The following is a 27729-nucleotide window of genomic DNA, read 5'->3' on the forward strand; positions in this document are numbered from 1 at the left end:
AAATGCTTCTGGTAGAAAGCTCCTATGTTTTGAACTTCAGGACACGGGATCTGTCTGGCTTAAAAGGCAGATACTTCCAGGGCAGGTAGGTAGCCGTGTTGGGCTGACGCAGTCGAAATAAGTAAATAAAAATTAAAATTTTTCCAGCAGCACCCTAGAGGCCCACTAAGTTTGTTCTGGGTATAAGCTTTCATGTGCATGCACACTTCTTCAGGAATACTGAAACAGAAGTCACCAGACCCTTATATATAGTAGGAGGGTGGGCTGGGGTTTTTTCCCTGAGAAAAACCCCTTCCCACCCTCCCACTATATATAAGGGTCTGGTGACTTCTGTTTCAGTGTATCTGAAGAAGTGTGCAAGCACACAAAAGCTTATACCCAGAACAAACTTAGTGGGTCTCTAAGGTGCTGCTGAAGGGATGCGGGTGGCGCTATGGGTTAAACCACAGAGCCTAGGACTTGCCGATCAGAAGATCAGCGGTTCGAATCCCTGCGACGGGGTGAGCTCCCGTTGCTCGGTCCCTGCTCCTGCCAACCTAGCAGTTTGGAAGCATGTCAAAGTGCAAGTAGATAAATAGGTACCGCTCCGGCGGGGAGGTAAACGGCGTTTCCGTGCACTGCTCTGGTTCGCCAGAAGCGGCTTAGTCATGCTGGCCACATGACCAGCTTTACGCCAGCTGTACGCCGGCTCCCTTGGCCAAAAAAAAAGCGAGATGAGCACCGCAACCCCAGAGTCGGCCACAACTGGACCTAATGGTCAGGGGTTCCTTTACCTTTACCTTTAAGGTGCTGCTGGACAATTTTTTAATTTATTTCAACTTCTAGGGCTGTGTTAGGAACTCAGATATATAAGCTAGGCACCAGATGGATCCTTAAACCAGGGAATGTCTAGTTGCCTTTTTGCAGCCAGGTGGCTAGAAGTTCATATTTCCCCCCTCTTTCAACAGTCAAACTAGACTGGATGGTAAACACAAATAACCAATGTGGAAGGACCCAAGATACAATGGGATGTAGGGGGTGGGTGGGTTAACTCATTCCCCCTACCATAAAGGCAATCTTTGCTATGGGAGAAAAGCTTCCATTGGTGCCCGTGGGAGATTTCTTCCCTTTGCAAAATAGCAATGGGTGCATCTGCTTCCAACTGAGACACCGGCAGAAGCAAAGGGTTACACACACACACACACACACCATCACCTCTATCTGATAGGTCCCTCCACCCTGGCTATTTTGTTTGTTTTTTTAATCAGCCGTATGATGCCAAAGGCCAGATCCATCTCACCACCAAAGCCATACTGCGCTGTTTCATTTTTAAAAAATAAATAAAATAAATCAGCCCTGTGATGCCAAACTATATGACAAATGTCATGTGTAGTTTGGACCTCAGCTCAGGAAGTAGGAACTGAAAAGCAACAGTGTCATCTTGATTTAGCAAGTGGGAGATGCCAGTGCTTCTTAACTCTTGTTATGGAAACATCTCGTTTTTGATTAATTTTAATTTCATTCTGGGCTTTATACAATCCTTGACAGTCTATGCCGCACAAACTTCCTCATTTCCTCCGTGTTCCAATCCTCTGGCTGCGATAATATTTTCCATTTTTGCTCGAGCCAGTTAGGGGTGCTCATTTCTCTGGTGCAAAGGAATTCACCCAGGGGCAGGATTTGTGGCTGGGTAGGGAGTCAAGAGGGGACGCGGGTGGCGCTGTGGTCTAAACCACAGAGCCTCTTGGGCTTGCCGATTGGAAGGTCGGCAGTTCAAATCCCCACGACAGGGTGAGCTCCCGTTGCTTGGTCCCTGCTCCTGCCAACCTAGCAGTTCGAAAACACCTCAAAGTGCAAGTAGATAAATAGGTACCGCTCTGGCGGGAAGGTAAACGGCATTTCCGTGCGCTGCTTTGGTTTTGCCAGAAGCAGCTTAGTCATGCTGGCCATGTATTTGATGATTTATGTGAACCACCCTGAGACCTTTGGGTATAGGGCGGTATAAAAATTAAATAAATAATAAAATAATAATAATGGGCTTCTGTGCTAGCTGTACATGCAGCTGTTGAGTGAGCCTGTGGCAGCTGCTTGCAAGTAGATTTACTCACATGTAGATGATCTAGCTTGCCATTCCAAATGGCAAGCACAAATCTTGTTTTCTGCACCAAGGATGGTTATAGAAGTGATTACCGTATTTTTCGTCCCATAGGACGCACCGGCCCATAGGACGCACCTAGTTTTTTGGGGGGGAAATAAAGGAAAAATGTTTTTCCTTTATTTCCCCCCCCCCCAAAAAAAAAAAAAAACCAGGTCGGGGAATCCAAACCAGGTTGGGGAACAGCGGGATGTCGGCGCTGCGCCTCCCCGCTGTCCCCCGAGCTTGTGGGGCTGCCGGATGTCTGCCCGAAGCGTGGGGGCGCTCTGATTCAGCGCTCCCCGTGCTCCGGGAAGCAGGCTGCTATCTGCCTGCTAACTCCCGCGGGCTCCCCAGGCTTGCTGATAGCTTCCTGAAGCCTGGAGAGCGAGAGGGGTTGGTGCGCACCGACCCCTCTCGCTCTCCAAGCTTCAGCGAAAGCCTGCATTTGCCCCATAGGACGCACACAGATTTCCCCTTCATTTTTGGAGGGGGGAAAGTGCGTCCTATAGGGCGAAAAATACGGTAATTTTTTTCCCTTGGCATGAAAGGACAACAGTCCTCCAGAAGCCACTGTCCTTCCATTCTGTGGCAGGATAGAGAATTCTGCCCTTGATTTCAGCCCTCTAAAATAATTATAATAATTCCTGGACAGCAAAATGCCTCCAACCATTTTATGCAGCTTCCCTTTGCTCCCGTGCAAAAACAAGAGACTATTGTTATGTAACTCTTCTCCTTCTCCTCCCCACCCCACCCCGCTGCATTGAGTAATTTGGGGGGGGCGGGGGGGTTGTTTTGTTTTTTCGCTGAGAATAAATGTTAGAATTCTCACGGACAACGTATGAACCTTGGCTCCTCTGCTGAGAAACTAGCCCTGGAGCTCATCTCTGCTTTTGGAGATTTCATAAAAGAGCTGGCTTTGCCTGAGAAGTCTCTAAATCTGTTTTGACATCCTGGTAGTGCTGAATAAGTGGCTGGCAACTTTATTAGAAGACGGAGATCTTTCCACCATGGCTCCCTTTACAGAGGCAGTAGAGGCTGGATAATATTCTTGCATGCCACTCCAATCTCTGAGTGGTGCAGGATTCCCAGGGTCCAAGGCGCTTAACCCAGTGTCCATGCTTCCTTTGGAAATGAGGCACAGAGGAGATAATAATAATAATAAATAATAATAATTTTATTTATATCCCGCCCTCCCCAGCCGAAGCCGGGCTCAGAGCGGCGAACAACAGTAAAAGTAATACAGCATTCTAAAATCAATTCAAAATCAAATTAATGGCAACCATTGCACTAGAGTTCTATGAAGATTACCAAAGGCTGTGCCTTGGCCAAAGGCCTGGTGGAACAGCTCCATCTTGCAGGCCCTGCGGAAAGATGTCAAGTCCCGCAGGGCCCTAGTCTCTTGTGAAACAGCGTTCCACCAGATCGGGGCCGCAGCCGAAAAAGCCCTGGCTCTGGTTGAGGCCAGCCTAACCTCCCTGTGGCCCGGGACCTCCAAGATGTTTTTGTTTGAAGACCGTAAGGTCCTCCATGGGACATGCCAGGAGAGGCGGTCCTGTAGGTATGAGGGTCCTAGGCTGTATAGGGCTTTAAAGGTTAAAACCAGCACCTTAAACCTGATCCTGTACTCCACCGGGAGCCAGTGCAGCTGGTATAGCACCGGGTGAATGTGATCCCGCGGTGAGGACCCCGTAAGGAGTCTCGCCGCGGCATTCTGCACCCGCTGGAATTTCTGGGTCAGTCTCAAGGGCAGCCCCACGTAGAGCGAGTTACAGTAATCCAGTCTGGAGGTGACCGTTGCGTGGATCACAGTGGCTAGGTCAGGGCGAGAGAGGTAAGGAGCCAACTGCTTAACACCCCAAAAGGGCCCTGCTTCCCCCATAGCTGCAGCCTTGGACTCAAACAGAAATCAAACATTGCCCGGTCTCTCTCAGTTCCCAGTTTTGCTGCTCTGCTTCCAGCTTGCATCACTCCAAACTCTCTGCTCTCAGCTCTGTCTTTGTCCATCTGCAGGTTTGCTGTCTCACACAGAGCCTCTTTCCTTTGTTCTCTTCATGGACCATCACCCAGGCGATCGGCTCAAGAGGAAGCTGGCCTGGCTTATATTTTAAGACTTGCTGGATCCAGAGGTTAGAAGGGTGTTCGGCATACAGCTTACTCCCCCACCCCAAACTCAAAGCAATACAAAAGGGAGATCTTTTACTACTTCTATATTAGGGCTGCCATATGTCCTCTTTTTCCAGGACACGTCCTCTTTTTCACAGGTGTGTATAATGGCAATGGTCATAGTGATCCATAGTTAAAAGTAGAAGTCAGCAAATGTGTCCTCTGTTTTGCTCTTCAAAATATGGCAAGACTACAGGAAGGGAGTTGCCAGATCAGATCAAAGGTCCATCTAAGCCAGCATCCAATTCTACATAGTGCCCAATCCTGCACCTCCAGGAAGTCCAAAAGTGGGACATGGGTGCAATAGTTTTCTCCTGCTGTTTGAGCTGAGCAGCTGCTATTCAAGGGCATGTGGTGTCAGGCTGTGGCAGTTCCTAATAGCATGGCTGACAACATGAGCTGTCAGCTATGGAGACTCGAGTTCAAATCCTACCTTGACTGTAAACAGTGTAATAATAATAATAATAATAATAATAATAATAATAATAATAATAATATATTATTTATACCCCACCCATCTGGCTGGGTTTCCCCAGCCACTCATACACAGTCAATTCATGCACAGTCAACTCTCACCTTGACCATTGTCCAACCAGCTTCCGTTCATCGAAGAGCCTCTGATGTCCCATTGGGTGAAGAGAACAGTCTCCAAAGAAATGGATTCTGAACCGTTTCTAACCCTTTAATAGCATTCAAGTCATCTCCCCAAATTTCAGCTCCATTTGGGGGAATCACTTCACTACCAAAAAAATTAAATATGGAATCAGACAACTGTCCGCCTTCCTTGGAATAAAACTTCATCAATGTCCCTGTCACCTTCTGCGTCTTGGCCTGGGTGGTGAGCGATAGAGGGAAGAGGACTGTAACTGTGCAGGCCCAAATCCAACAGGTGCAAATGCAGCCAAGAGGAAAGCTGCACCTGCAGAATTTCAGCCCGCTGGTGCATAAGACACAAGAATCAACTTTGGTGGCCTTGCATGTGTGTGGTTCCTTAGCTCTTTTCAAATCCGGGACTTCTCTGCTCCACTTTTCTCACCGCTGTCATCTGATAATGACAAATCACTCTTTGTTTGACCATTGTCGATATTGCGGCTAGAGTAAATATTTTCTATGCGTCGCCTCTGACATCATTTCCTCAGGTTTATGAGATCTGGGCGTTGAATTGGCAGCAGTCTGGCTCGGGCTAAGGGGCCGAAAAGGCCTGGAGCCGTACGATTGGCTGCTCTCTGCGGAAATCCAATCAGGCTCTTGAGGGGTTATGGACACATTTGTGTTTCCAAACATTTAGACTGGGATTATAGCAGCCGAAGGAACAATCATCAAGGGAAGGCAGAGGAGGATGTGTCAACCTTGTTAGACAGCTCTAAGCGAGAAAGCAAGCAAATAAGTGACGTGGGCTGGAGATAACTTGAGGGTGCCTTTGAGCCAGGCAAAGGGTGACTTCCTATGTTAGAGGCTCCAAGGCAGGCTGCAGCAACCTAAAAATCCGAGATGAAAATCAGTTGTAGCAATTTATGACTGTGCTCTATGGAACAGGGTGATAACCAACTCTGGAAAGTGAAACAGCATATATTTGAAACACCATTGAAGAAGCCTGCAAAGACCCCATTCCATGTGTCCCCCCTGCCCCGCCCCTTTGTGATGCTTTTGTGACATTTTTGAGTCACTTCCAGGTTTGGTGCACGTGCAGTCACAGAAATATCGGACGCACCTAAAACAGTGGCTGCCTGTAGTCCTCTTTTCCACCTGAGCTCTGCTTTGACCTTGATTAAGTGTCAACTAAGGGATGTGGGTGGCGCTGTGGGACGCAGGTGGCGCTGTGGTCTAAACCACAGAGCCTAGGACTTACTGATCAGAAGGTCGCGGTTCGAATCCCCACAATGGGGTGAGCTCCTGTTGTTTGGTCCCTGCTCCTGCCAACCTAGCAGTTCGAAAGCACGTCAAAGTGCAAGTAGATAAATAGGTACCACTCTGGCGGGAAGGTAAACGGCGTTTCCGTGCACTGCTCTGGTTCGCCAGAAGCGGCTTAGTCATGCTGGACACATGACCCGGAAGCTGTACGCCGGCTCCCTCGGCCAATAAAGCGAGATGAGCACCGCAACCCCAGAGTCGGCCACAACTGGACCTAATGGTCAGGGGTCCCCTTTACCTTTACCTTTAAGGGATTGAAATCCAGAAGAACTAATAATAAACACCAGATCTCCACCTTGGTACCCTTTCTAGGGAACATAGCATTTTAGAGCTAGTTCTCTGACCAAACTCTCAACGGTTTCCTTAAGAAATGCCTTTACTGAGCTGTGTTTCCAAGAGATGCCCACTGCAGTCTTAGATGGCCGCTGCAACAAGGTCCCGTAAGTGGACAGACTTTGCATTTGTGGTCAACCTCAGGTGGAAGACATCACTCGATATCTGCTACTCTGCCTCTTACATAGAGATCCAAGAGATCGCTTTCTGAAACCTTTGCTCACACCTGCAAGCAGGGCACACCCAGGCAGAAATGGTCCAGTTTCTTTTGAGTGACAATAACAGCTTCGTAACGCAGAGGAGGGCATTGCTGCGTTGTGTAATAAACCAAAATCTGCCTTTGTTCCCTTATGGGAAACACAAGAGCCCTTATAGAGTTCTTTGTAGGTTCTTCATCAGTCGGAGAAAATAACAGAGGCCAACCCAGAGAATGTTGAAAAGCAAAGCAATTTGTAAGCTTGATCTTTATTGAACTGTTGCAACACTGTGCTCCCCTCACACGCAGGAAAGGAGGAGGACCCCGAACAAAGGTGTGCCCAATCTTATATAGACATTTTAAATTGGCCACCCTGGAGCTCAAGACCACCCCCAGAAACATCATACATACATCACAGAAGGGGTGTAGCTCAAGACCACCTCCCAAATACATTAAACCTACATCACAGAAAGGGTGGTCTACAACAGAAATCCGAGTGTGTTATTTATCTCCTGTCTGGCAGGTTACCTGTTAATGGTCACTTGACTGGATTACCTGGAGAGCCTGGCCAGTCTTTCATAATGACTAATACTTAGTTCCTGAGCCACATCACAGGCTCACCCTATTCATACACAGACATACCCTTAAGACAGGATTTGTGAACGAATAGACAATGGGGAGGCTTTTCCATTTTCCTTCAACCTTGCAGAGAAATATTTGAGGTCAATTTGGGAGAGACAAAATGGTTTCAGGACTTTTTCTGTGGTGTTTCAGACATGTGGTTTATATATGCAGTTATGGACATTTATCATATATATATATGACCTTTATTTATCATATATATATATATACGACAAATATATATGTATATATGACAATGACAAACTTAGCATCTTAAAAAGTAAAGACATCACCTTGCCAACAAAGGTCCGTATAGTAAAAGCTATGGTTTTCCCAGTAGCGGTGTATGGAAGTGAGAGCTGGACCATAAAGAAGGGTGATCGCCAAAGAATGGATGCTTTTGAATTATGGTGTTGGAGGAGACTCTTGAGAGTCCCACGGACTGCAAAAAGATCAAACCTATCCATTCTGAAGGAAATCAGCCCTGAGTGCTCACTGGAAGGACAGATCCTGAAGCTGAGGCTCCAATACTTTGGCCACCTCATGAGAAGAGAAGACTCCCTGGAAAAGACCCTGATGGAGGGCACAAGGAGAAGGGGACGACAGAGGACGAGATGGTTGGACAGTGTTATTGAAGCTACCAGCATGAGTTTGACCAAACTTCGGGAGGCAGTGGAAGACAGAAGTGCCTGGCGTGCTCTGGTCCAGGGGGTCACGAAGAGTCGGACCCGACTAAACGACTAAACAACAACAACATATATGACCTTAAATTTTTTATTTCAGTTGGCTGGAAATGAAAAATAAAAACCAGGAACAGGGAGTTAGATAAAATCACTATAAATTGCTGGGGGGTGTCAGAGGTTTAATTTGAAATCAAGTTTGTTGGTGTCTCTTCCAACCTCTCTCTTATATCATGAATGTTGCTTCTTTGGTTGCTGCAGGTTTGTCTCAGCCTTTGGCTAGAACAACAAACTTATATATCTGTAGCTTTCGCCTGTTTGGCGGTTCTCTTTTCCAGGACTGCTTGCTGCCTAGAAAGAGAGGGGTGTGTTGATACTGCCCTAGTTAAGCGTCTGACCCACTTGTGGCAGTGCCTGTGGGGAGATAAGGATGCGAGGATGTCATCTGACAAAGCTGCCTGTTTTCGTCGCACTCATCCAGAGGAGTGTGCTTTTCTGAAGTGGATCAGAAAACAGAAGGAAAAGTAAATCGGGAGGGAGCAGCAGAGGTGGTTTCGTCTGTTGGACTACAACTCCCATCATTCCTGACCGTTCGCCACAGTGACTGGGGCTGATGGGAGTTGGAGTCTACCAACATCTGGAAAGTCACAGGTTCCCCATCCCTGCCTAGAGGGGTCCAGTAGCTGTGGCCCAGTACTACCTTCTGGAATCGATTTGGTAGGAGTGGAACAGTGTCCCCTAAATTCCAGCTGTTTCTGGTGACCCAGAAGAATTTGGTGAAAAGTCCCTGAGAGGTCCAGGAGAATGATCACTCTCCTCTAAAGATGTAGATTGCTGATAGCAGCCACTGATGTAGATCCAGTCCTTTTCATTTTATTCAGTCATAGAAAATCATCTAGCCCAGCCCTCTATTGTTCATTTTGTTGATAAATTTCCATCCTACGTTTCCTCCCCCAAAAACCCAGTGCGGCAGAACCTTTGCCTTGAACCCAGATTCTTTGGAGTCTAGACCAGGCATCCCCAAACTCGGCCCTCCAGCTGTTTGGGGACTACAATTCCCATCATCTCTGACCAAGGGATGATGAGAACTGTAGTCCCAAAACAGCTGGAGGGCCGAGTTTGGGGGTGCCTGGTCTAGATGAACTGTCTCATGCAAAAAATCTGAGAGCTGATCCATTGCTCTTTTGCTCAGTTACTCCCTCACTGAATAAAGCCCAGAGTTGAGCAACTGCAATTTGGCTCAATCCTGTAAAAAGCAGTTTGGAAATGAACCTATTATTGAGATCTGCCTTGTCTAAAAGGAAGGAGTTTTGTTGGGTTTTCCCCCCAGAAGAGGTTGGATTCCAGCCTCCTTTTAACACTCGGGGAGGGGGAGCCCCGTTTTCTCTAGGCTATAACATTATTTACCAAGGTACTTGTAGGCCATTTCTTAATGGTGACTTGCACTATTCATAACACAGGAGTATTCTTCACAACTGTGAGCGGGGCAGTAGGGGGGTGTAAGTGAAGACAAACAACAACAATTAACTATAAAGTTGTTCACTCCTCAGGCTGCACAGATAAAGCATTTTGGTAACCAGTGTGGTGTAGTGGTTAAGAGCGGTGGACTCGTAATCTGGTGAACCGTGTTCGTGTCTCCGCTCCTCCACATGCAGCTGCTGGGTGATCTTGGGCCAGTCACACTTCTCTGAAGTCTCTCAGCCTCACTCACCTCACAGAGTGTTTGTTGTGGGGGAGGAAGGGAAAGGAGAATGTTAGCCGCTTTGAGACTCCTTCGGGTAGTGATAAAGCAGGATATCAAATCCAAACTCTTCCTTTCTTCTTCTTCCGATTGTGTAGATAAAGTATAACTAATATGAATTCTACAGGATGTGGTAGTAGTGTGTGAAAATGGTCCAGATCAACGGATTCTCAGGCATGCACCTCCCGATGGTGGAGATGTCAGGTGTCTTCCTGGCACCCAGATATCTTCACTTCACTGATAGCCAGGGGCAAAACGCATCTGGCGGATTCCAAAACATTGCAGACAGGGAGTCTCTCTCCCAACCTAATATGGAGGTGCCGGTGTCTGATCCTGGCCCCCTTCTGCATGTAGATTCTCTACAGCCAATCCACAGCCCGATTCCTACAAGATTAATTGAATTATAAAGGCACAAATCTGGGAGAAACCGCAAGGCCTTTCAGAGGATAAAGTCCAAATTCCAAGTGACGGCGATAAACTAGACTCTGGTTACCCGAGAGACAGCAAAGTATGTGTGTGTTTTACAGTAGAGTTTATGGACAAACCCAGTGTAAGCGAGCTCTAACTTTATAGGTGCTGTTACAAGCTGGTAAGCCCAGATTTATTATGTTCCATTTCAGACATGATGGTCTCCCGTACTATACTTTCTTCAGCTTTCAGTTTATGCCAGCAGCATGAGCTTGCAAAGTTAGCGTGCTCTTTGCCCCTGGAGGCTGATTTCTGTGCTAAGATGCGCACAAAACTCAGGATAGTAAGAGGGTGGCGGATTGGGTATCTGCGTGTTTGGCTTATCTGATGAATGGGGAGGAATAGTGAGAAAGTGGCTGCAAGGAGGAAACCAGGGGTCAGCAAACTTTTTCAGTAGGGGCCAGTCCCTCAGACCTTGGGGGGGGCGGACTATATTTTTTTGGGGGAAATAATGAATGAATTCCTATGCCCCACATAGAACCCAGAGGTTCATTTTAAATAAAAGCACACATTCTACTCATATAAAAACACCAGGCAGCCCCCACAAATAACCTAAAAATGCATTATAAATCTCAATTTCTTATTCTTCCAGTAAGTTTCGCCATTTCTGCATATTCCATAAGTTTTTGTATCCATTCTTCCTTTGCTGGGACTTCTTCTTTCCATTTTGGGGCAAGTAACATTCTTGCCGCTGTAAGGTAAAGGGACCCCTGACCATTAGGTCCAGTCGTGACCGACTCTGGGGTTGCGGCGCTCATCTCGCTTTATTGGCCGAGGGAGCCGGCGTACAGCTTCTGGGTCATGTGGCCAGCATGACTAAGCCGCTTCTGGAGAACCAGAGCAGCGCACGGAAATGCCGTTTACCTTCCCGGTACCTATTGATCTACTTGCACTTTGATGTGCTTTCGAACTGCTAGGTTGGCAGGAGCAGGGACCAAGCAACGGGAGCTCACCCTGTCGCGGGGATTCGAACCGCCAACCTTCTGATCAGCAAGTCCTAGGCTCTGTGGTTTAACCCACAGCGCCACCCACACCACCCATGTCTTGCTGCTGTACTTGCATACATAAATAAATTTCTATACAATTTACATCGGTAGTTCTATCCCTATAGCAACCTAAGGTGTATCGGTGTAAACCAGGCTTCCTCAAACTTGGCCCTCCAGATGTTTCGAGACTACAGTTCCCATCATCCCTGACCACTGGTCCTGCTAGCTAGGGATCATGGAAGTTGTAGGCCAAAAACATCTGGAGGGCTGAGGTTGAGGATGCCTGGTCTAAATGTCAGAGAGAGAGAGAGAGAGGGAGGGAGGGAGGGAGGGAGGGAGGGAGGGAGGGAGGGAGGGAGGAGTCAGCATAGAAATAAAGGTATGTGGATAATCTGGGAATCTGGAGGTTCCTCAATCTCACATACTGTGCTTGTCCCGAGGGTTAACCGTGTATCAAGGTCCAAGTCCAGTCTGAGGTCAAGGGTGCAATATGGAGGCTGTCCGTCAAAGCTGAAGCTGGGTCCAAGGCAGGGAGTCGAGTGAGGTCAGGAACTCTGGCAGAAGAGCAGGACAGGGTGCAGGCAGGAACAGGCTACCAACAATGTTGCTCCCGCAACTTGGGACTGAATTTTATCTCGCCTGAGGCATAGGGCAGCCCTGGTCCACAGGTGACTCGCCTCTCCTGGCCTGGAGGCGAGCACTCCTCCTGCGAGAACTTAGTTCCCTCCGCCTCTCTGCCCTGAGCCTCTGCAGCTCAGGAGAGGCTGGAGGGTTACTGGACCCAGAGGCAACCTCAGCTTCCCGTGACGGGGCTGAGAGTGGAGCACCTGCAGGCAATGGGTCCTCCATCACCTCAGGGGCCAGAGCAGACTCAGCTGGTGCCTGCACCTGAGGATTCAGCACAGGTGAGGACCCTTCAGGCTCAAGCCCCAGCCCCGGCTCAGCTGGTTCTGGAGGCAGGGAATCCTGTGCAGGTTGGGATCCCTCAGGTTCAGCCTCCGAGTCCGAATCCCAGGCCATCACACCTCCATGCTAGCCCCTCTTTTGCAAACTAAGTTGCACCCAAGCTTCCAATAGATTGGCATTCTGGTTCTTCTGACTGTAGTTTTTTTCTTATCGTTCTACATGCATGTCCACTGATTCAGAAGAAGTCCAAACAGCCACTGTGAGTGGTAGGCACGCAGGCATGCGATGACCTTCACAGCAAAAGGCCAGGGAGAACATGTCAAACCCACCCTTTGTATGTGATAGTGTGTCTCCTTTATATTCCCCAATCCAGCTGTAGCCACATTTCCAAAAATATTTTTATTTTATTTTAAGTTGTGCCAGAATGTAGGTGGGAATGTGTGTTTCAATGTGCATCAGAATGTGCCCTGCATTGTTTTTTCCAAAGGCATTCAGAGTTAGATGTGTTTTCCAAGGTGCACTGAGATGCAAAAACCTATCTGTGTCTGGAATTCCTGATCTAGCCACTGCTGACACCCACAAAAACCTTGCTGACCTACATGGATCTCCTTATCTGGTTTGGAGCAACAGGTCTCTTGTATCAGATCAAGAGTCTACAGTGGTACTTCGGGTTACAGACGCTTCAGGTTACATACACTTCAGGTTACAGACTCTGCTAACCCAGAAATAGTGCTTCAGGTTAAGAACTTTGCTTCAGGATAAGAACAGAAATCGGGCTCCAGCAGCGCGGCAGCAGCAGGAGGCCCCATTACCTAAAGTGGTGCTTCAGGTTAAGAACAGTTTCAGGTTAAGAACGGACCTCCGGAATGAATTAAGTACTTAACCTGAGGTCCCACTGTATTTTGCCCATTTTTCATAGCACCAAGAGTATTGCTAGCAGTCTCCTCCAGGAAATATCACTTGAGTACAGGAATAATGCTTGGCGATGCTTGCTTCTCAATCTTCTCTGCAAATCCGGTCTAGTTTTTTTCCATTCTTATTGAGCATTGCACAGGTATTTCATTTAAGTAAATCATTCCGAAAGTAGGTAAAATGCCGGCATCGTCTTAAAAACCCTTCTTCCCTGAAGACATGATATAAAAAAACACAGTACCAGTCTGTTAAAATCTTCAAGATTCTGTTTGACGTGGGTAGTCCTAACCTTCCCTTTCCATCCATATAAGGGAGCCTTTCAATCTTTCATTTATTCAAATGTATTTACTGCCTTTTGAGCTCTCAAGCTCATCAGTTTGCAGGGTGGTGATGTACTTATAATGCTTAAGATCAAAGCTGAAGGAAAGTGAAAAGAGGCCAGAAGATAATATCACCTGAAACAAGCTACAGCATCAGCGATGCACATAGTGTTTTGTAGAATAACATCAGTGCTTTTTTTCTGGGGGTGTTAAGGTAAGGTTACCAGATTTTTTTTCAACGACACTACAAATAAATAAATAAATAAATAAATGCTACCGTATTTTCCGGCGTATAAAACGACTGGGCATATAAGACGACCCCCAACTTTTCCAGTTAAAATACAGAGTTGGGATATACTCGCCGTATAAGACTACCCCTCTTCCAACACACACCAAATAAAAATTTAAAAAACCAGTCTCCAATCTGGCTCAGAAATCCGCTCCACTTTGCAGTGGGGGGTGCGGGGGGCATGGCCGGGTCCGTTTAAACAGAGGAGCGAGCCAGAGGGCCTCCTCTTTGGCTCGCTTCCTCAATCGCTAGGACATCGCTGAACTTCGCTTGGTTATTGCTTTTTTCAGACCTGCTGAAGCATTATGGGGGGATTTTTTTACTGCTTTTGTTGAGCCGCTCTCATGGAATTTGCTTGGGACGTGGAACAGCTGACAGGCGCCGTTTCAACCCAGGGTGGCCTTTATCGGACACCCCGATCGATTGGCAGTGGCTGAGTCCATTGCTGTGCGTGGGGAGCAGAGCATTTGAGGGGGGTGCCTCAGTTGCCGCTCTCGCTTTACAACTTTGCCGCCCTCGTGGTGAAAAAGCTTCCGGGTTTCTCCATTCCCAGCCACCTCCCCTTCTCAGCTTCCCCTGCCAGAACTGCTCCCTTCGTCATTGTCCTCGCGGCTTGATAATCGGCTTCCCTCGCCCCCCGGCCATTTCCTACCTTTTCTTGCCCCTTTGGCTGTGCTGCGCTCTGCTGTGCATAATGCTGTTGTTGGTTCCCTGCCTTTGTTGTGAGCCTTTCCTTTTCTTTTACTGCGGGGGCTGCTTGGGCTGAGGCAGCGGCCGTGTGTCTAGTTGCTGGGGCAACGTGAGGCCGCCATTTTGGACCACATGGTCTACTACCGGGAGTGGTTAGGGTTGTTCTGTTGCTGGTGATTGAGGGGGCTTCTGGGGCCAATTTTTAAGCGTATTTCTGCTTCATCTAGAGAGCTTGGTGTCCTCTGATTTAATTTTTTTGTCCTTTTGTGGGGCGTTGCTGCGGGAGCTGCTGCTGTAGCCGGCATATAAGATGACACCCCCCCAAAAAAACTTTTGAGAAGATTTTCCTGGGTTAAAAAGTAGTCTTATACACCAGAAAATACAGTGCACGTTGAGGAGCAGCCCCATCCCAACTCCTACTTGCGTGTAAGCAGGAGGAAGTGGGGATCCCTCAGCTGGGAAGGGAGGCTTCCTGTTGCCTAACTGAGAGATCCCTGCCCGCTCCTGCTTGCACGCAAGTAGGATTTGGGAGGCTGCTCCGATAGGCAGCGTGAAGCCTCCCTTCACAGCTTAGTTGCTGGGGTCAGGGAAGGTGGAGGCAGCCCGGAATCTGCATCTTAGAGCTCCTGCACCACCATCATATGGGGACTTCCCAGCAGCTCCTGAAGCCAGCCAGAGCCAACCGCTCCAGGCTGCTGAGACTGCCGCTGCTGCGTTTCCCAGGGACATTAGATGAAATCCGGGGACATTCCGGGGATGGAATTTGTCCGGAGACTTATTTGCAAATCCAGGGACTGTCCCAGGGAAACGGGGATGTCTAGTAACCCTATATTAAGGGCACACAGCACTGGCACTTTTTCTTTAAGAAAAGCACTGGTTAAAAGTATGGCACTTACTGTAAGAACTGTATGTTGATTACCAGCACCTATTTTTCTAGAACTTCCGGGTCATGTGGCCAGCAGGACTAAGCCGCTTCTGGTGAACCAGAGCAGCACACGGAAATGCCGTTTACCTTCCCACCGGAGTGGTACCTATTTATCTACTTGAACTGTGTGCTTTCGAAATGCTAGGTTGGCAGGAGCTGGGATGAGCAACGGGAGCTCACCCGTCGCGGGGATTTGAACCGCCGACCTTCTGATTGGCAAGTCCTAGGCTTTGTGGTTTAACCCACAGCGCCACCCCCGTAGCATTCTGAAAATTGATCACAACCCAGCCAAACATTAGCCCTCCTATTGACTTCCCAAAGAGAGAGAAAGCCCTAGGCTCTGTCAGTTATGCTGGCCACATGACCTGGAAGCTGTACGTCGGCTCCCTCGGCCAGTAAAGTGAGATGAGCGCCACAACCCCAGAGTCGTCTGCAACTGGACCCAACGGTCAAGGGTCCCTTTGCCCTTTACCTAACAATTTTGCTCCTGGGCGACCACCCCAGTGTGTGTGTGTGTGTGCGCACACACACACACACACACACCATGCTATACCACTGCTCATGGGCCTTATCTACATTTAAGTTTCCTCTGATTTTTTTTCTTTGATAACATTTTATTAATTTTCTAAGAATAACAATACATTAAAAGAAAAGGAAGGAAAAAAACATCGTAAACAAATTTTAAAACCATAATTTTTTGCTTGACTTCCCGCCACTCCCCCTTTTGGCTCCATTGATTAGTACGTCCATAAAATCTTATATTCTTAACTATCCAATTTTAAACCTTCTTTGTGTTATTACAAGTGACTTTTAAAATAGAATAAGAATTTATTATTTATACCCTGCCTGCCCATCTGGCTGGGTTTCCCCAGCCACTCTGAGCGGCTCCCAACCGAATATTAAAAACTGTACAGCATCAAACATTAAAAACTTCCCTAAACAGGGCCGTCTTCAGTTGTCTTTTAAAAGTAAAATAGTTGTTTATTGCCTTGACATCTGGTGGGAGGGCGTTCCACAGGGCGGGCGCCACTACCGAGAAGGCCCTCTGCCTGGTTCCCTGTAACCTCACTTCTCGCAGTGAGTGAGGGAACCTCCAGAAGGTCCTCGGAGCTGGACCTCAGTGTCTGGCCTGAACGATGGGGGTGGAGACGCTCCTTCAGATATACTGGACCGAGGCCGTTTAGGGCTTTAAAGGTCAGCACCTACACTTTGAATTGTGCTCGGAAACGTACTGGGAGCCAATGTAGGTCTTTCAGGACCGGTGTTACATGGTCTCGGTGGCCACTCCCAGTCACCAGTCTAGCTGCCGCTAGTTATACTAATGTCAAAAATCTATACACAAAGCTTAAAGAGTATGCATTAAACATTTGCCTATATATATATATATATATATATATATATATATATATATATATAAAATACAAATTCCTCTTTCTTGGGTTTCAAGTTAACTACTTTGTCCTACATAGTTCAGTAAACACATTTAAGTTTCCTCTGATCTTTCCACAGACAGGATTCTTGCATTGTAGGGGGTTGGACTAAATGACCTTTGGGTTCCCTTCCAGCTCTTTGATTCTAGGTCTGTGCTTTTAGGCTCCACATCTGAGTACTCTTTCTTTCTTTGCTCCGGAGCTTTCCTCATGAAAACATGCTCTTTAAAGCTCATTCGGAGCAAACGTCTGCTGAAAACCCAAATTCCCATTTGCTCTGATTGAGTGCTTAAAAAGTGGGGGTTTTCTGGGGAAAGCTGTGGGGTGGAGAGCCCCACTCAGACAAGGAGCTTTTAAGTGCAGGCCTGTGCCTGAAAAGCGTGGGGCCAAAGTTAACTGAATGTGTGAACGTGTGAACATATCAGTTCCAAAGTCCTGGGTCAGTTAAGGTCAGCTCCATTACGGCGTGTCTTTTTTATATGGTCTTGCTGTTTTAACACAGGAGTTTTATTGTGAGTGTTTTATTTGTCTGACGGTAGCTGCCCTGAGAATTTTTTAATGGAAGGACAGCTTGTTTTAAACAAACAGAGTTTATCCATGGATGGGGGTTTAAAAAATCTCTTTTTCTCTCTGGTCTTCCTGCAGGTGTCAAGCATGTCTCCCGAATGTTCTATTATGCTGATCATCGAATCCGAGAGGGACAAATGTTTTGAGCACTCAGACTTTGATAACCAAACTTTAGGTAAGAATTGGGGTTTTAGAATTTTAAACAACCCTTCTGCTTTCTCTGTATTCTCTCCGACTCAGTCTGGTTTGTTTGTTTATTGAGTTACTGTATTTTTCGCTCTATAAGACGCACCAGAACACAAGACGCACCTAGTTTTTGGAGGAGGAAAACAAGAAAAAAAATATTCTGAATCTCAGAAGCCAGAACAGCAAGAGGGATCGCTGCGCAGTGAAAGCAGCAATCCCTCTTGCTGTTCTGGCTTCTGGGATAGCTGTGCAGCCTGCGTTCGCTCCATAAGACGCACACACATTTCCCCTTACTTTTTAGGAGGGAAAAAGTGAGTCTTACAGAGCAAAAAATACAGTAATCTGTTGCATTTTTATCCCAACTTTTTCTCCAAAAGGCTCGTAAGTGGCGTAAATACTTTTGGAAGGAGGTCGCTGGAGGCTTAGTGTGGTGTTTTGCAACATTCGGGTTTATTTGCGAATACTGAGGCAGAAGCGCAGCTTAAACAGACACCCAAAGCCCGTGTCAGACCTTGAGAGAGAGAGGTAGCACTCTGAAAAACTCAGGTTTTCTGAGTCTTAGTCTCACTCAAACAGCAATCTGTTGTCAGCTTTCGCCCCATTCAGAAGACTTAAAGAGGAGGTCTAGCAGTTAGTTTCCATGGAAACTCATCACCTATAGCTTCACTAACAAAAGGATGCATCTGACCAAAGGCTAGGCAGTAGTTTGACCAATTTTAAGCAATTCTTCTGGTCCTATTAACTCTCTCCTGCCCAAACCTTCAATAGCATTATTAGGCTAAAGAGCCAGACCAAGAACAGGAAAACTACAAAAACACCTAGTTCCAACTGAGGTGGTCAGTTGATGTCACACACGGATCCCCCACAATATAGAAAACAAGCATGTCAGAAAGAAATTACAGTGGTACCTCAGGTTACAGATGCTTCAGGTTACAGACTCCGCTAACCCAGAAATAGTACCTTGGGTTAAGAACTTTGCTTCAGGATGAGAACAGAAATCACGCCGCGGCAGCAGGAGTCCCCGTTAGCTAAAGTGGTGCTTCAGGTTAAGAACAGTTTCAGGTTAAGAACAGACCTCCAGAACAAATTAAGTTCTTAACCCGAGGTACCACTGTATTCTCTCTGCCAGGCTTGTCTTCTCTGCATAGAGGGAATATATATATATTATTTTTATGAAGGCATTTGGTCATGTGCGCCACCCACCACTACAGTCTGAAGCAGCGCTTCAGGTATAGCTTTGCTACCTCACTGAGAACTAGCCCCTTGCCAGGCTTTAATGTTCCTCTGGCTAAAAATGGCTGCCGCGGCTCCGAAACCGGTGTCATGGGATTCAGTCGCATTTGAAATCCAGGATGGAGGTTCAGGAGAGGGTGGGCCCCAGGTGTGAGCTCCTCAGACAGAGGGGACTTTTCAGGTCCAATTGTTGAGGCAGGTGTGTTTAACTTGCCTTCCCCGTGTTCCCCTTCGGAGTCACCGAACGAGTTCTTTCTGTTTAAAGGAGGCTTAAGGAACGGGGCAGGTTTGAATGCGGCGTAAACAATCGGCTCTGTGAGTTGGCCTCAGCTAACAGGGAGCATTCACCCTTTCTTGTAGGGCAGAGATTCATTTCACTTGAGGGGGAAAGCAGATTATCCTTTCTGAATTTAGCAGCCTGAAAGGCCAGCTTTAGGAATATATCTTTCCAGAACACTCTCCAGATCTGGACTTCCTTTGTGTGGTGTCTGGAGAGACTTGGGAAGGGGGAATTGGGACCAATTAGCAATTCTCCCTCCAACTCAAAAAAAAATAAATGTTCCTACTCATGAATCTCCTTGACTCTGAGACTGGCTATTGGTCCACTTAGCCCAGTCTTCTACAACCTTGGGTCCTCAGTTGTTAGACTACATCACCCATCATCCACAGCCATCTTAGCCCAGTGGTCCAGGATGATGGGAGTTGTAGTCCAACACCTGGAGTCCAAACGCTGTAGTCCAACGCTGTTGCAGTCCAGTGTTATCTCCTCTGACTTATAGTGGTTCATCAAGATCTCATGCGAAGGGCTTCCTCAGATCCTAACGAGGTCATTCAGCATCCAAAGCAAATGCTCAGCTTTGGGGTGGATGGACTAGTCCAGGGGTCAGCAAACCTTTTCAGCAGGGGGGTGGTCCACTGTCCCTCAGACCTTATGGGGGGGCTGGACTATATTTTTTGGGGGGGGGACGAATTCCTATGTAGAGCCAGTGTGGTATAGTGGTTAAGAGCAGTGGACTCCTAATCTGGTGAACTGGGTTAGATTCCTCACTCTTCCACATGCAGCTGCTGGGTGACCTTGGGCTAGTCACACTTCTCTGAAGTCTCTCAGTCTCACTCACCTCACAGAGTGTTTGTTGTGGGGGAGGAGGGGAAAGGAGATTGTTGGCTGCTTTGAGACTCCTTAGGGTAGTGATAAAGCGGGATATCAAATCCAAACTCTTCTTCTTCTATGCCCCACAAATAACCCAGAGATGCATTTTAAATAAAAGGACACATTCTACTCATGTAAAAGCATGCTGATTCCCGGACCGTCCACGGGCCAGATTTAGAAGGCGATCCGGCCCCCGGGCCTTCGTTTACCTACCCATGGACTAGTCTGTTTTCATTCCATGTCAGCTGCTGCATTTTCTGCACATTAAACACACACACAAATACACAATTATGTCGTACACAGTTTCCCCAGAAAATGTGCATTTCTCTCTATATGTATGTATGTATGTATGTATATTTGACAAAAAGGGACGCGGGTGGTGCTGTGGGTTAAACCACTGAGCCTCTTGGGCTTGCCGATCAGAAGATTGGCGGTTCGAATCCCCGCGACGGGGTGAGCTCTCGTTGCTCGGTCCCTGCTCCTGCCAACCTAGCAGTTCGAAAGCACGTCAAAGTAGATAAATAGGTACCGCTCCAGTGGGAAGGTTAACGGCGTTTCCGTGCGCTGCTCTGGTTCGCCGGAAGCAGCTTAGTCATGCTGGCCACATGACCCGGAAGCTGTACACCGGCTCCCTTGGCCAGTAAAGCGAGATGAACAACCCCAGTCGGCCACGACTGGACCTAATGATCAGGGGTCCCTTTACCTTTATGTATATTTAACTGATACTGCATTGCAAAAACTAGAGGTGTGCGTGCAATCTTTCTGCGTATATCAGTGAAGGAACCACAGATTGGGTCAGTCGTCTTTAAATAGTCGCTCTGTGTAGACCAGTGTTTCCCAACCTTTTTTGGGCAAAGGCACACTTGTTTCATGAAAAAAATCTCGAGGCACACCACCATTAGAAAATGTTTAAAAAATTAACTCTGTGCCTATATTGACTATATATAAAGTAACTCTCTTTAATAGGAATCAAATAAACACAAAGAAAGTATTTTATAATTACTTTATTATGAAATAGTAAGTAAACAGAAATATGAAAAATTATAAAATACTTTATTCAGTGCGCAACCTGGGCCTGTTTGGCTGAACACAAAGCTGATATTCTGGCTGGAATCGAAGAAAGACACACACGTAGCTCTTCGTCAACAGCTCTCAGTCTCTCTCTGTATTTAGTTTTTATAGCAAATGAAGGAAGAGTAAGCAGGCTGGGGTGGGTTAAGTAAGGGCTGAAAGTGCCTAGATGAAGTGGGGCAAGCTAGAGAGGAGGTACATTCTGACGTTTGAGGATAGACTAGGTTCTTTATGTGAATGATAGGTGAGTTATTTGACAGATCGAACTGAGAGCAAGGTGTGGCTTGTGTAGCTGGGGTGGACATGAATGTTTGGGGTGCAAACCCCAGGCCGGCCAGGTCCGAGGGGAGGCAGGGAGAGACGGGCCTGCCTGCCTCTGCCTGCGCTGTGGTGTGTTTTGCCCCGACCGACCGACCGACGGACCGACCTGCCAGCTGTCTCCGCAGTAGCAGCGCGGACTGGAGCTCCGTCATTCTCCCCACCGGTGCCCGGGGAGGGGAGTGTGGGGCGGCCGCTGTGGAAGCGACGGCGTGCTCCTCCTCCTCCTCCTCCTCCTCCTCCTGTCGGGCTAGAGCCAGCCAGCTAGTGCTCGCCCCTCCTTGCTCGAGCCGACCCCGCCGCCGGGGGCCTTCCCGTCCTCTCAGCAGCGCCGCCTCGCGTCCCTCGTCCGGGGGTTGGGAGGGGGCTGGGGGGGAGGAAGGGGGCGAGGGGGAGCAGCCGCTCCTGAGGAGATTCTGAGGCGGTGGCGGGCGACGCGTGGCGGAAGAGGAGCGGTCCCGCCAGCCCCGCATTTCTCTCTCTCTCTCCCTCACGGAAACCTTCCCCTCAGCTTCTGCCGCTTTTTCTCTTCTTTCCCTCTTCCTTTTTTTTTTTTTTTAAAAAAGAAAAATCTTTCCTTTCTCTCTTTTCCAGCCCCCCTCCCCTCTTCACGGAATTTCACTGCACTCGGGCGCTGCGGCGTACAGGCGCACTGCTCGCTCCTCTTTCCGCGCAGGCACCTTCTCTCGCTCTTTTGCCTCCTTTTATTTCTCTCTCGATGGTCCGCCTACAAAGGAGCGAGGGAGGCGCCCGCCATGTTTGGATTTGCATCCAGCAGGAGATGCCGCCGCCGCCCCGCCTCTCGCCGCCCGCCTCGCCCGCCTCCCTCCCATGGCACACCAGGCAACGTCTCGCGGCACACTAGTGTGCCGCGGAACACCGGTTGGGAAACACTGGTGTAGACAGTAGCCACCTAGTAGAACAGTCTGACCTCGTATAAGGAAGTTTCCTTTGTTCCTATTTAAAGCAGTCCCTTTGCTTGGAAGTCATGAGGGCTGGAATATTATGCTGTTTTCAGAAGAGCAGCTATAGGTCAGTGGTAGAGCATTGGAAGAATTTATTTGTTTACGCTGTTTATGGGCCCCGGACATCATGTGCCATGCACACAACCCCCTTGTACTTCCGCTGTCCCTTCACAGAATCATAGAAGCATAGATTTGGAAGGGACCCTGGGGTCATCTCGTCCAACCCCCTGCAATGCTGGATTCTCAACTAAAGCAGCCACGACAGATGCCCAGCCAATCTCTGCTAAAAGCGTCTGAGGAAGGGGAGTCTACCCAGGGCCGTCTTAAGCATATGCAGCGGCAAGGTGCAAAGATCATAGACTCATAGAATCATAGAGTTGGAAGAGACCACAAGGGCCATGGAGTCCAACCCCCTGCCAAGCAGGAAACACCATCAGAGCACTCCTGACATATGGTTGTCAAGCCTCTGCTTAAAGACCTCCAAAGAAGGAGACTCCACCACGCTCCTTGGCAGCAAATTCCACTGTCGAACAGCTCTTACTGTCAGGAAGTTCTTCCTAATGTTTAGGTGGAATCTTCTTTCTTGTAGTTTGGATCCATTGCTCCGTGTCCGCTTCTCTGGAGCAGCAGAAAACAACCTTTCTCCCTCCTCTATGTGACATCCTTTTATATATTTGAACATGGCTATCATATCACCCCTTAACCTCCTCTTCTCCAGGCTAAACATGCCCAGCTCCCTTAGCTGTTCCTCATAAGGCAACTCATAAGATCCTCCCAGCTCCCCTAGGTTGCCCAAAGTTGTCAACCTTTTTTTAGGAAATACCGTATTTTTCGCTCTATAAGACGCACCAGACCACAAGACTCACCTAGTTTTTGGAGGAGGAAAACAGGAAAAAAAATATTCTGAATCTCAGAAGCCAGAACAGCAAGAGGGATCGCTGCGCAGTGAAAGCAGCAATCCCTCTTGCTGTTCTGGCTTCTGGGATAGCTGCGCAGCCTGCATTCGCTCCATAACACACACACACATTTCCCCTTACTTTTTAAGAGGGAAAAAAGTGAGTCTTATAGAGCAAAAAATACGGTAGATGTTTACCTTTAGAACGGTTGTGGGATGCATGGACTCACAGCGCCAACCAACGGGGGTGCCAGCACTCCACGCACAGGTGTGTATGAAGGTGGAGGATAAGGGTTCCATGCTGGGGGGGGGCAAAATGTCGGGCAGCACAGTCAACGTGCTTTCCACCCACTGCCTCTCCCCCTGTACCGCTGCATGGTGGCAAACTGTTTCGGCTGCACACGCAGTGCCCAGAGCGCTGTGTAATGTTGTGGGCGCTGTGCAACACATCCTGTTGTGTCCGCCAAGCTGCGGGTTCCTTTATTGGCTTTTCCGCTGTCGGCGCATGCTCCCAGCACCACCCAACGTGGGGTGCCAGTGCAGAAAGATCTCCGGATGGGATCAGCACGCTCCTTTTTGTCGGGTTTCGTTCTTGCTGTCGGTGCACGGCGGATCCCGTCCGGAGATCTGCTGCCGCTTGCATTCCCCATCATTCTACGCTGGCACCCCAAGTTGGGCGGCGCTGGGAGCATGCACAGATAGCGGAAAAGCCAGCAAAGGAACTCACAGCGTGGCACACACAACAGGCTGCGTCGCGCAGTGCCCACAACATTACACAGTGCACCAAAACAGTTAGCCTCTATGCAGCTAGGGCAAGAGCTGGCAGCCGAGCGGAGCAGAGCCCATTGGAGTGCCACAGGCTCTGTTGCGGGCGGCTCGGTGCGAGTTCGGGGGTGAGCGTTGGAATCCGGGGAAGAGCCGGCCACAACAGAAGAGCCTGTGGCGCTCCAAGGGCTCTGCTTCGCTCGGCTGTTGGCGGCTCTTCTCCAGACTCCATCGCTCAGCCCCGGACTCTCAGCCTGGCGCCCCTGAGAGCCTGGCGCCCGAGTGCCATGCACCCGTAGTGCCAATGGTTAAGACGGCCCCACCACCACCCTAGGGAGTCCCGTCCACTGCCGAACAGCTCTGACTATCAGAAAGTTCTTCCCAATGTTGAGTCAGAATCTCTTTCCTTGTAACTTGAATCCATTGCCTTGAGTCCTGCTCTCCCTCAGCCTTCTGCAAAGCCCGATGTGGCCTGCCATCCAGGCATCTCTGATCAGTTCCAACATGCCTGTTCTTTGCACATACAATGCCCCTTGGCTGTGGCAGTGAGCACGAAAATATTTGCAGTCCCAAATCTAATAGAACAGCTTTGTAGGCAGATACGTGTATTAACTGCTGCAGCCGCTTGCATCCTGTGGCCAGGTGGGAATATCGGTCATTGTTTAAAAAGCAATTTGTTGCCTTTGGCTAATGAAATGAAGGGTGTCTTTTTTAAAAAAAGAAGGAAAGAGTCAGACATAATCAGTACAAACTGAAAAGAACATTGGATTTAGAAGCCCTTTTATCACTTGCATTGATTAAAGGTGATTAATCTGCTTGGACATGTTTGATTAGGCCGCTGACTAGTCATTACTCAAGACCAGCCCTCCGCAATGCCTCATCCATCATTCCTTTACCTCTGGACGCTAAATATACAAGCTGTTTCCTTCTATGAAGCAGGAAGAGCTGGCTGCGATGGGCGGCTTGCGGAAAGCAAACGGGGAAATTATCGGTTTGGCTCAGTTTATTGCTAAGGGCGAAGACAGACAAAATTGTTTAGGCGTGGTAGTTTGGTGGTGTTGTCACTGCCCTCCAAGAAAACCTGTTGCCTGTGCCTTGCAGTGAGTGCTAGCTGCAGGATCTGTGCTCCTTCAAATGTTCTCGGATTCCAACTCTCATTGACCCCAGTCAGCACAGCCATTAATCTAGAAATGTAGTTCATCAGGACCTGGAAAGCTGCAGAGTCCACTTCCCCATGCGGAAAAGGAAGCCAACTCCTGGGGTTTTCAGCTGCCATTTTAAAATGTGCTGTATTAGAGGAAATGGTTTGTTAAAAAAAGCATTTCTGAGAGAATATGGTGGTGCTGACAGGTGTGGGCACCCTCGGTCCAGTATACCTGAAGGAGCGTCTCCACCCCCATCGTTCTGCCTGGACACTGAGGTCCAGCACCAAGGGCCTTCTGGCTGTTCCCTCGCTGCGAGAAGCCAAGTTACAGGGAACCAGGCAGAGGGCCTTCTTGGTAGTGGTGCCCGCCCTGTGGAATGCCCTCCCACCAGATGTCAAAGAGAAGAACAGCTACCAAACTTTTAGAAGACATCTAAAGGCAGCCCTGTTTAGGGAAGCTTTTAATGTTTAATAGGTTATTGTATTTTAGTGTTTTGTTGGAAGCTGCCCAGAGTGGCTGGGGAAACCCAGCCAGATGGGCGGGGTATAAATAATATATTATTATTATTATTATTATTATTATTATTATTATTATTATTATTATTATTATTATCTGTCCTCACAAATACTGACTGCAGCGGAGATGGCCAACGTGGTGCTTTCAAAGCATTGTAAGAACTACAATTCCCATCAGCCCCATTTAGAAGGTCATGCATGTTGGGAGCTGTAGTCCAGTGGTAAATGGCGCAATGGTTAGAGTGTTGGACTGTGAACTGGGAGATCAGGGGCAGCAGAAAACAAGCTTGCTCCATCTTCCATGTGACTGCCCTTCAGATATTTGAGGACAGCTACCCTATCTCCCTCTCAGTCTTCTCTTCTCCGGGCCAAGTATTCCCAACTCCCTCAACCGTTCCACATATGGCTTGGTTTTAAGACCTTGGTTCCCCCCATCTGCACATGATCCAGCTTGTCAGTATCCCTTCTTGAACTGTAGGGACTCAGGTGGCGCTGTGGGTTAAACCACAGAGCCTAGGACTTGCCGGTTGGAAGGTCAGCGGTTTGAATCCCCGTGACGGGGTGAGCTCCCGTTGCTCGGTCCCTGCTCCTGCCAACCTAGCAGTTCAAAAGCACGTCAAAGTGCAAGTAGATAAATAGGTACCACTCCAGCGGGAAGGTAAACGGCGTTTCCATGCATGCACTGCTCTGGTTCTCCAGAAGCGGCTTAGTCCTACTGGCCACATGACCCAGAAGCTGTACGCCGGCTCCCTCGGCCAATAAAGTGAGATGAGCGCCGCAACCCCAGAATTGGTCACGACTGGACCTAACGTTCAGGGGTCCCTTTACCTTTACTCTATCTCCCTCTCAGTCTTCTCTTCTCCAGGCTAAGCATTCTCAACTCCCTCAACCGTTCCACATATGGCTTGGTTTTGAGACCTTGGATACCTTCCTCTGCACACATTCCAGCTTGTCAATATCCCTTCTTGAACTGTGGTGGCCATAAATGGACACACAGTACTCTAAATACTGGCAGAAGAGTGCAGTATTATTACTTCCCGCTATACTCCTGTTGATGCAGCCTAGAATAGCATTATTGAGGGGAGGGCATATCAAAGCCAAATAAACAATATGGCAGCTCCTCATCCACATGGGTGTAATCTGATTATCTCATTTTAGCTAATCAATTTCCTTCCTAATCACTCATTCTGTTAATACACACACAAACCATAACAAGCTTTTTCAATCTGTTCTGGCTCATTTGCTGGGCTGCTGGCTGCTCAGGCAAAGTGTCCCCCCGCTCTGCATGTTTCCACAAGCACAAAACCACCCAGAATGGCACTGAGAAGTAAAGTGGAGACAACGGATCGGAAAGCGACTGGGGTCTTGGGCAGCCTGGTCTGATTCTTTGAAAGCTCTGATTGCTTTAACAAACTGGATGAAGAAAAACCTCTAGGGGGTAAATATTAGAGCAATCAGAACGATCACTGCAGCTCAGGAGAAGCGAAAGGAATTGGGGGCGCGAGGTGGGGTGAGTCACAAATGAAGCAAAAGGGAGCAGTTTCATTTTTCTAATGGTGTCCGCTGCCGTAGCTTCTCAGCACTGCTCCTACAGTAGTGAGGCGGTAGAAGCGGCTGGTTCTGAAGGCTTGGGATTTTCTCATTAAAACATTAAAGCAGGGGTCAGCAAACTTTTTCAGCAGGGGGCCGGTCCATGTCACTCAGACCTTGTGGGGGGCCGGACTATATTTTTTGGGAGGGGGAAACGAATTTCTATGCCCCACAAATAACCCAGAGATGCATTTTAGATAAAAGCACACATTCTACTCATGTAAAAGCATGCTGATTCCCAGACCGTCCGCGGGCCGGATTTAGAAGGCAATGGGCCCAATTCGGCCCCCAGGCCTTAGTTTGCCAACCCGTGCATTAAGGGGATGGAGGATGTTTTATGACAGTATTGCGGAATAGAGTTGTCATGCAGAGACATTGCCAGTGTTCAAGGGCATGAGCCATCAGGCAGAATCCAGTGGATTCCCGCTCACCACTGAATCATAGAATCGTAGAACTGTAGAGCTGGAAAGCATCCCCAAGAGTTATCTAATCCAACCCCCTGCAATGCGGGAATCTTCTACCCAGTGTGAACCAGTGTGGTGTAGTGGTTAAGAGCAGTAGTGTAGTGGTGTAGTGTAGTGTGGTGTAGTGGTTAAGAGTGGTAGTCTCGTAATCTGGTGAACTGGGTTCGCTTCCCCGCTC

General features: G+C 48.3%; 1 protein-coding gene across 1 annotated transcript in view; it reads left to right on the forward strand.

Annotated features, from left to right (window-relative positions):
* The window catches only part of LOC309353250 (vasoactive intestinal polypeptide receptor-like), a 118217-nt gene that overhangs the window by 19450 nt on the left and 71038 nt on the right, over positions 1-27729 (forward strand). The window contains exon 2 of the mRNA XM_081882576.1: positions 17333-17429. Coding sequence (XP_081738702.1) covers positions 17333-17429 — 97 coding nt within the window. The remainder of the gene's footprint in view (positions 1-17332; positions 17430-27729) is intronic.

This window comes from Podarcis melisellensis (genome assembly GCF_964234715.1).
Source record: "Podarcis melisellensis genome assembly, chromosome: 12".
In the NCBI taxonomy this organism is placed as follows: Eukaryota; Metazoa; Chordata; class Lepidosauria; order Squamata; family Lacertidae; genus Podarcis; species Podarcis melisellensis.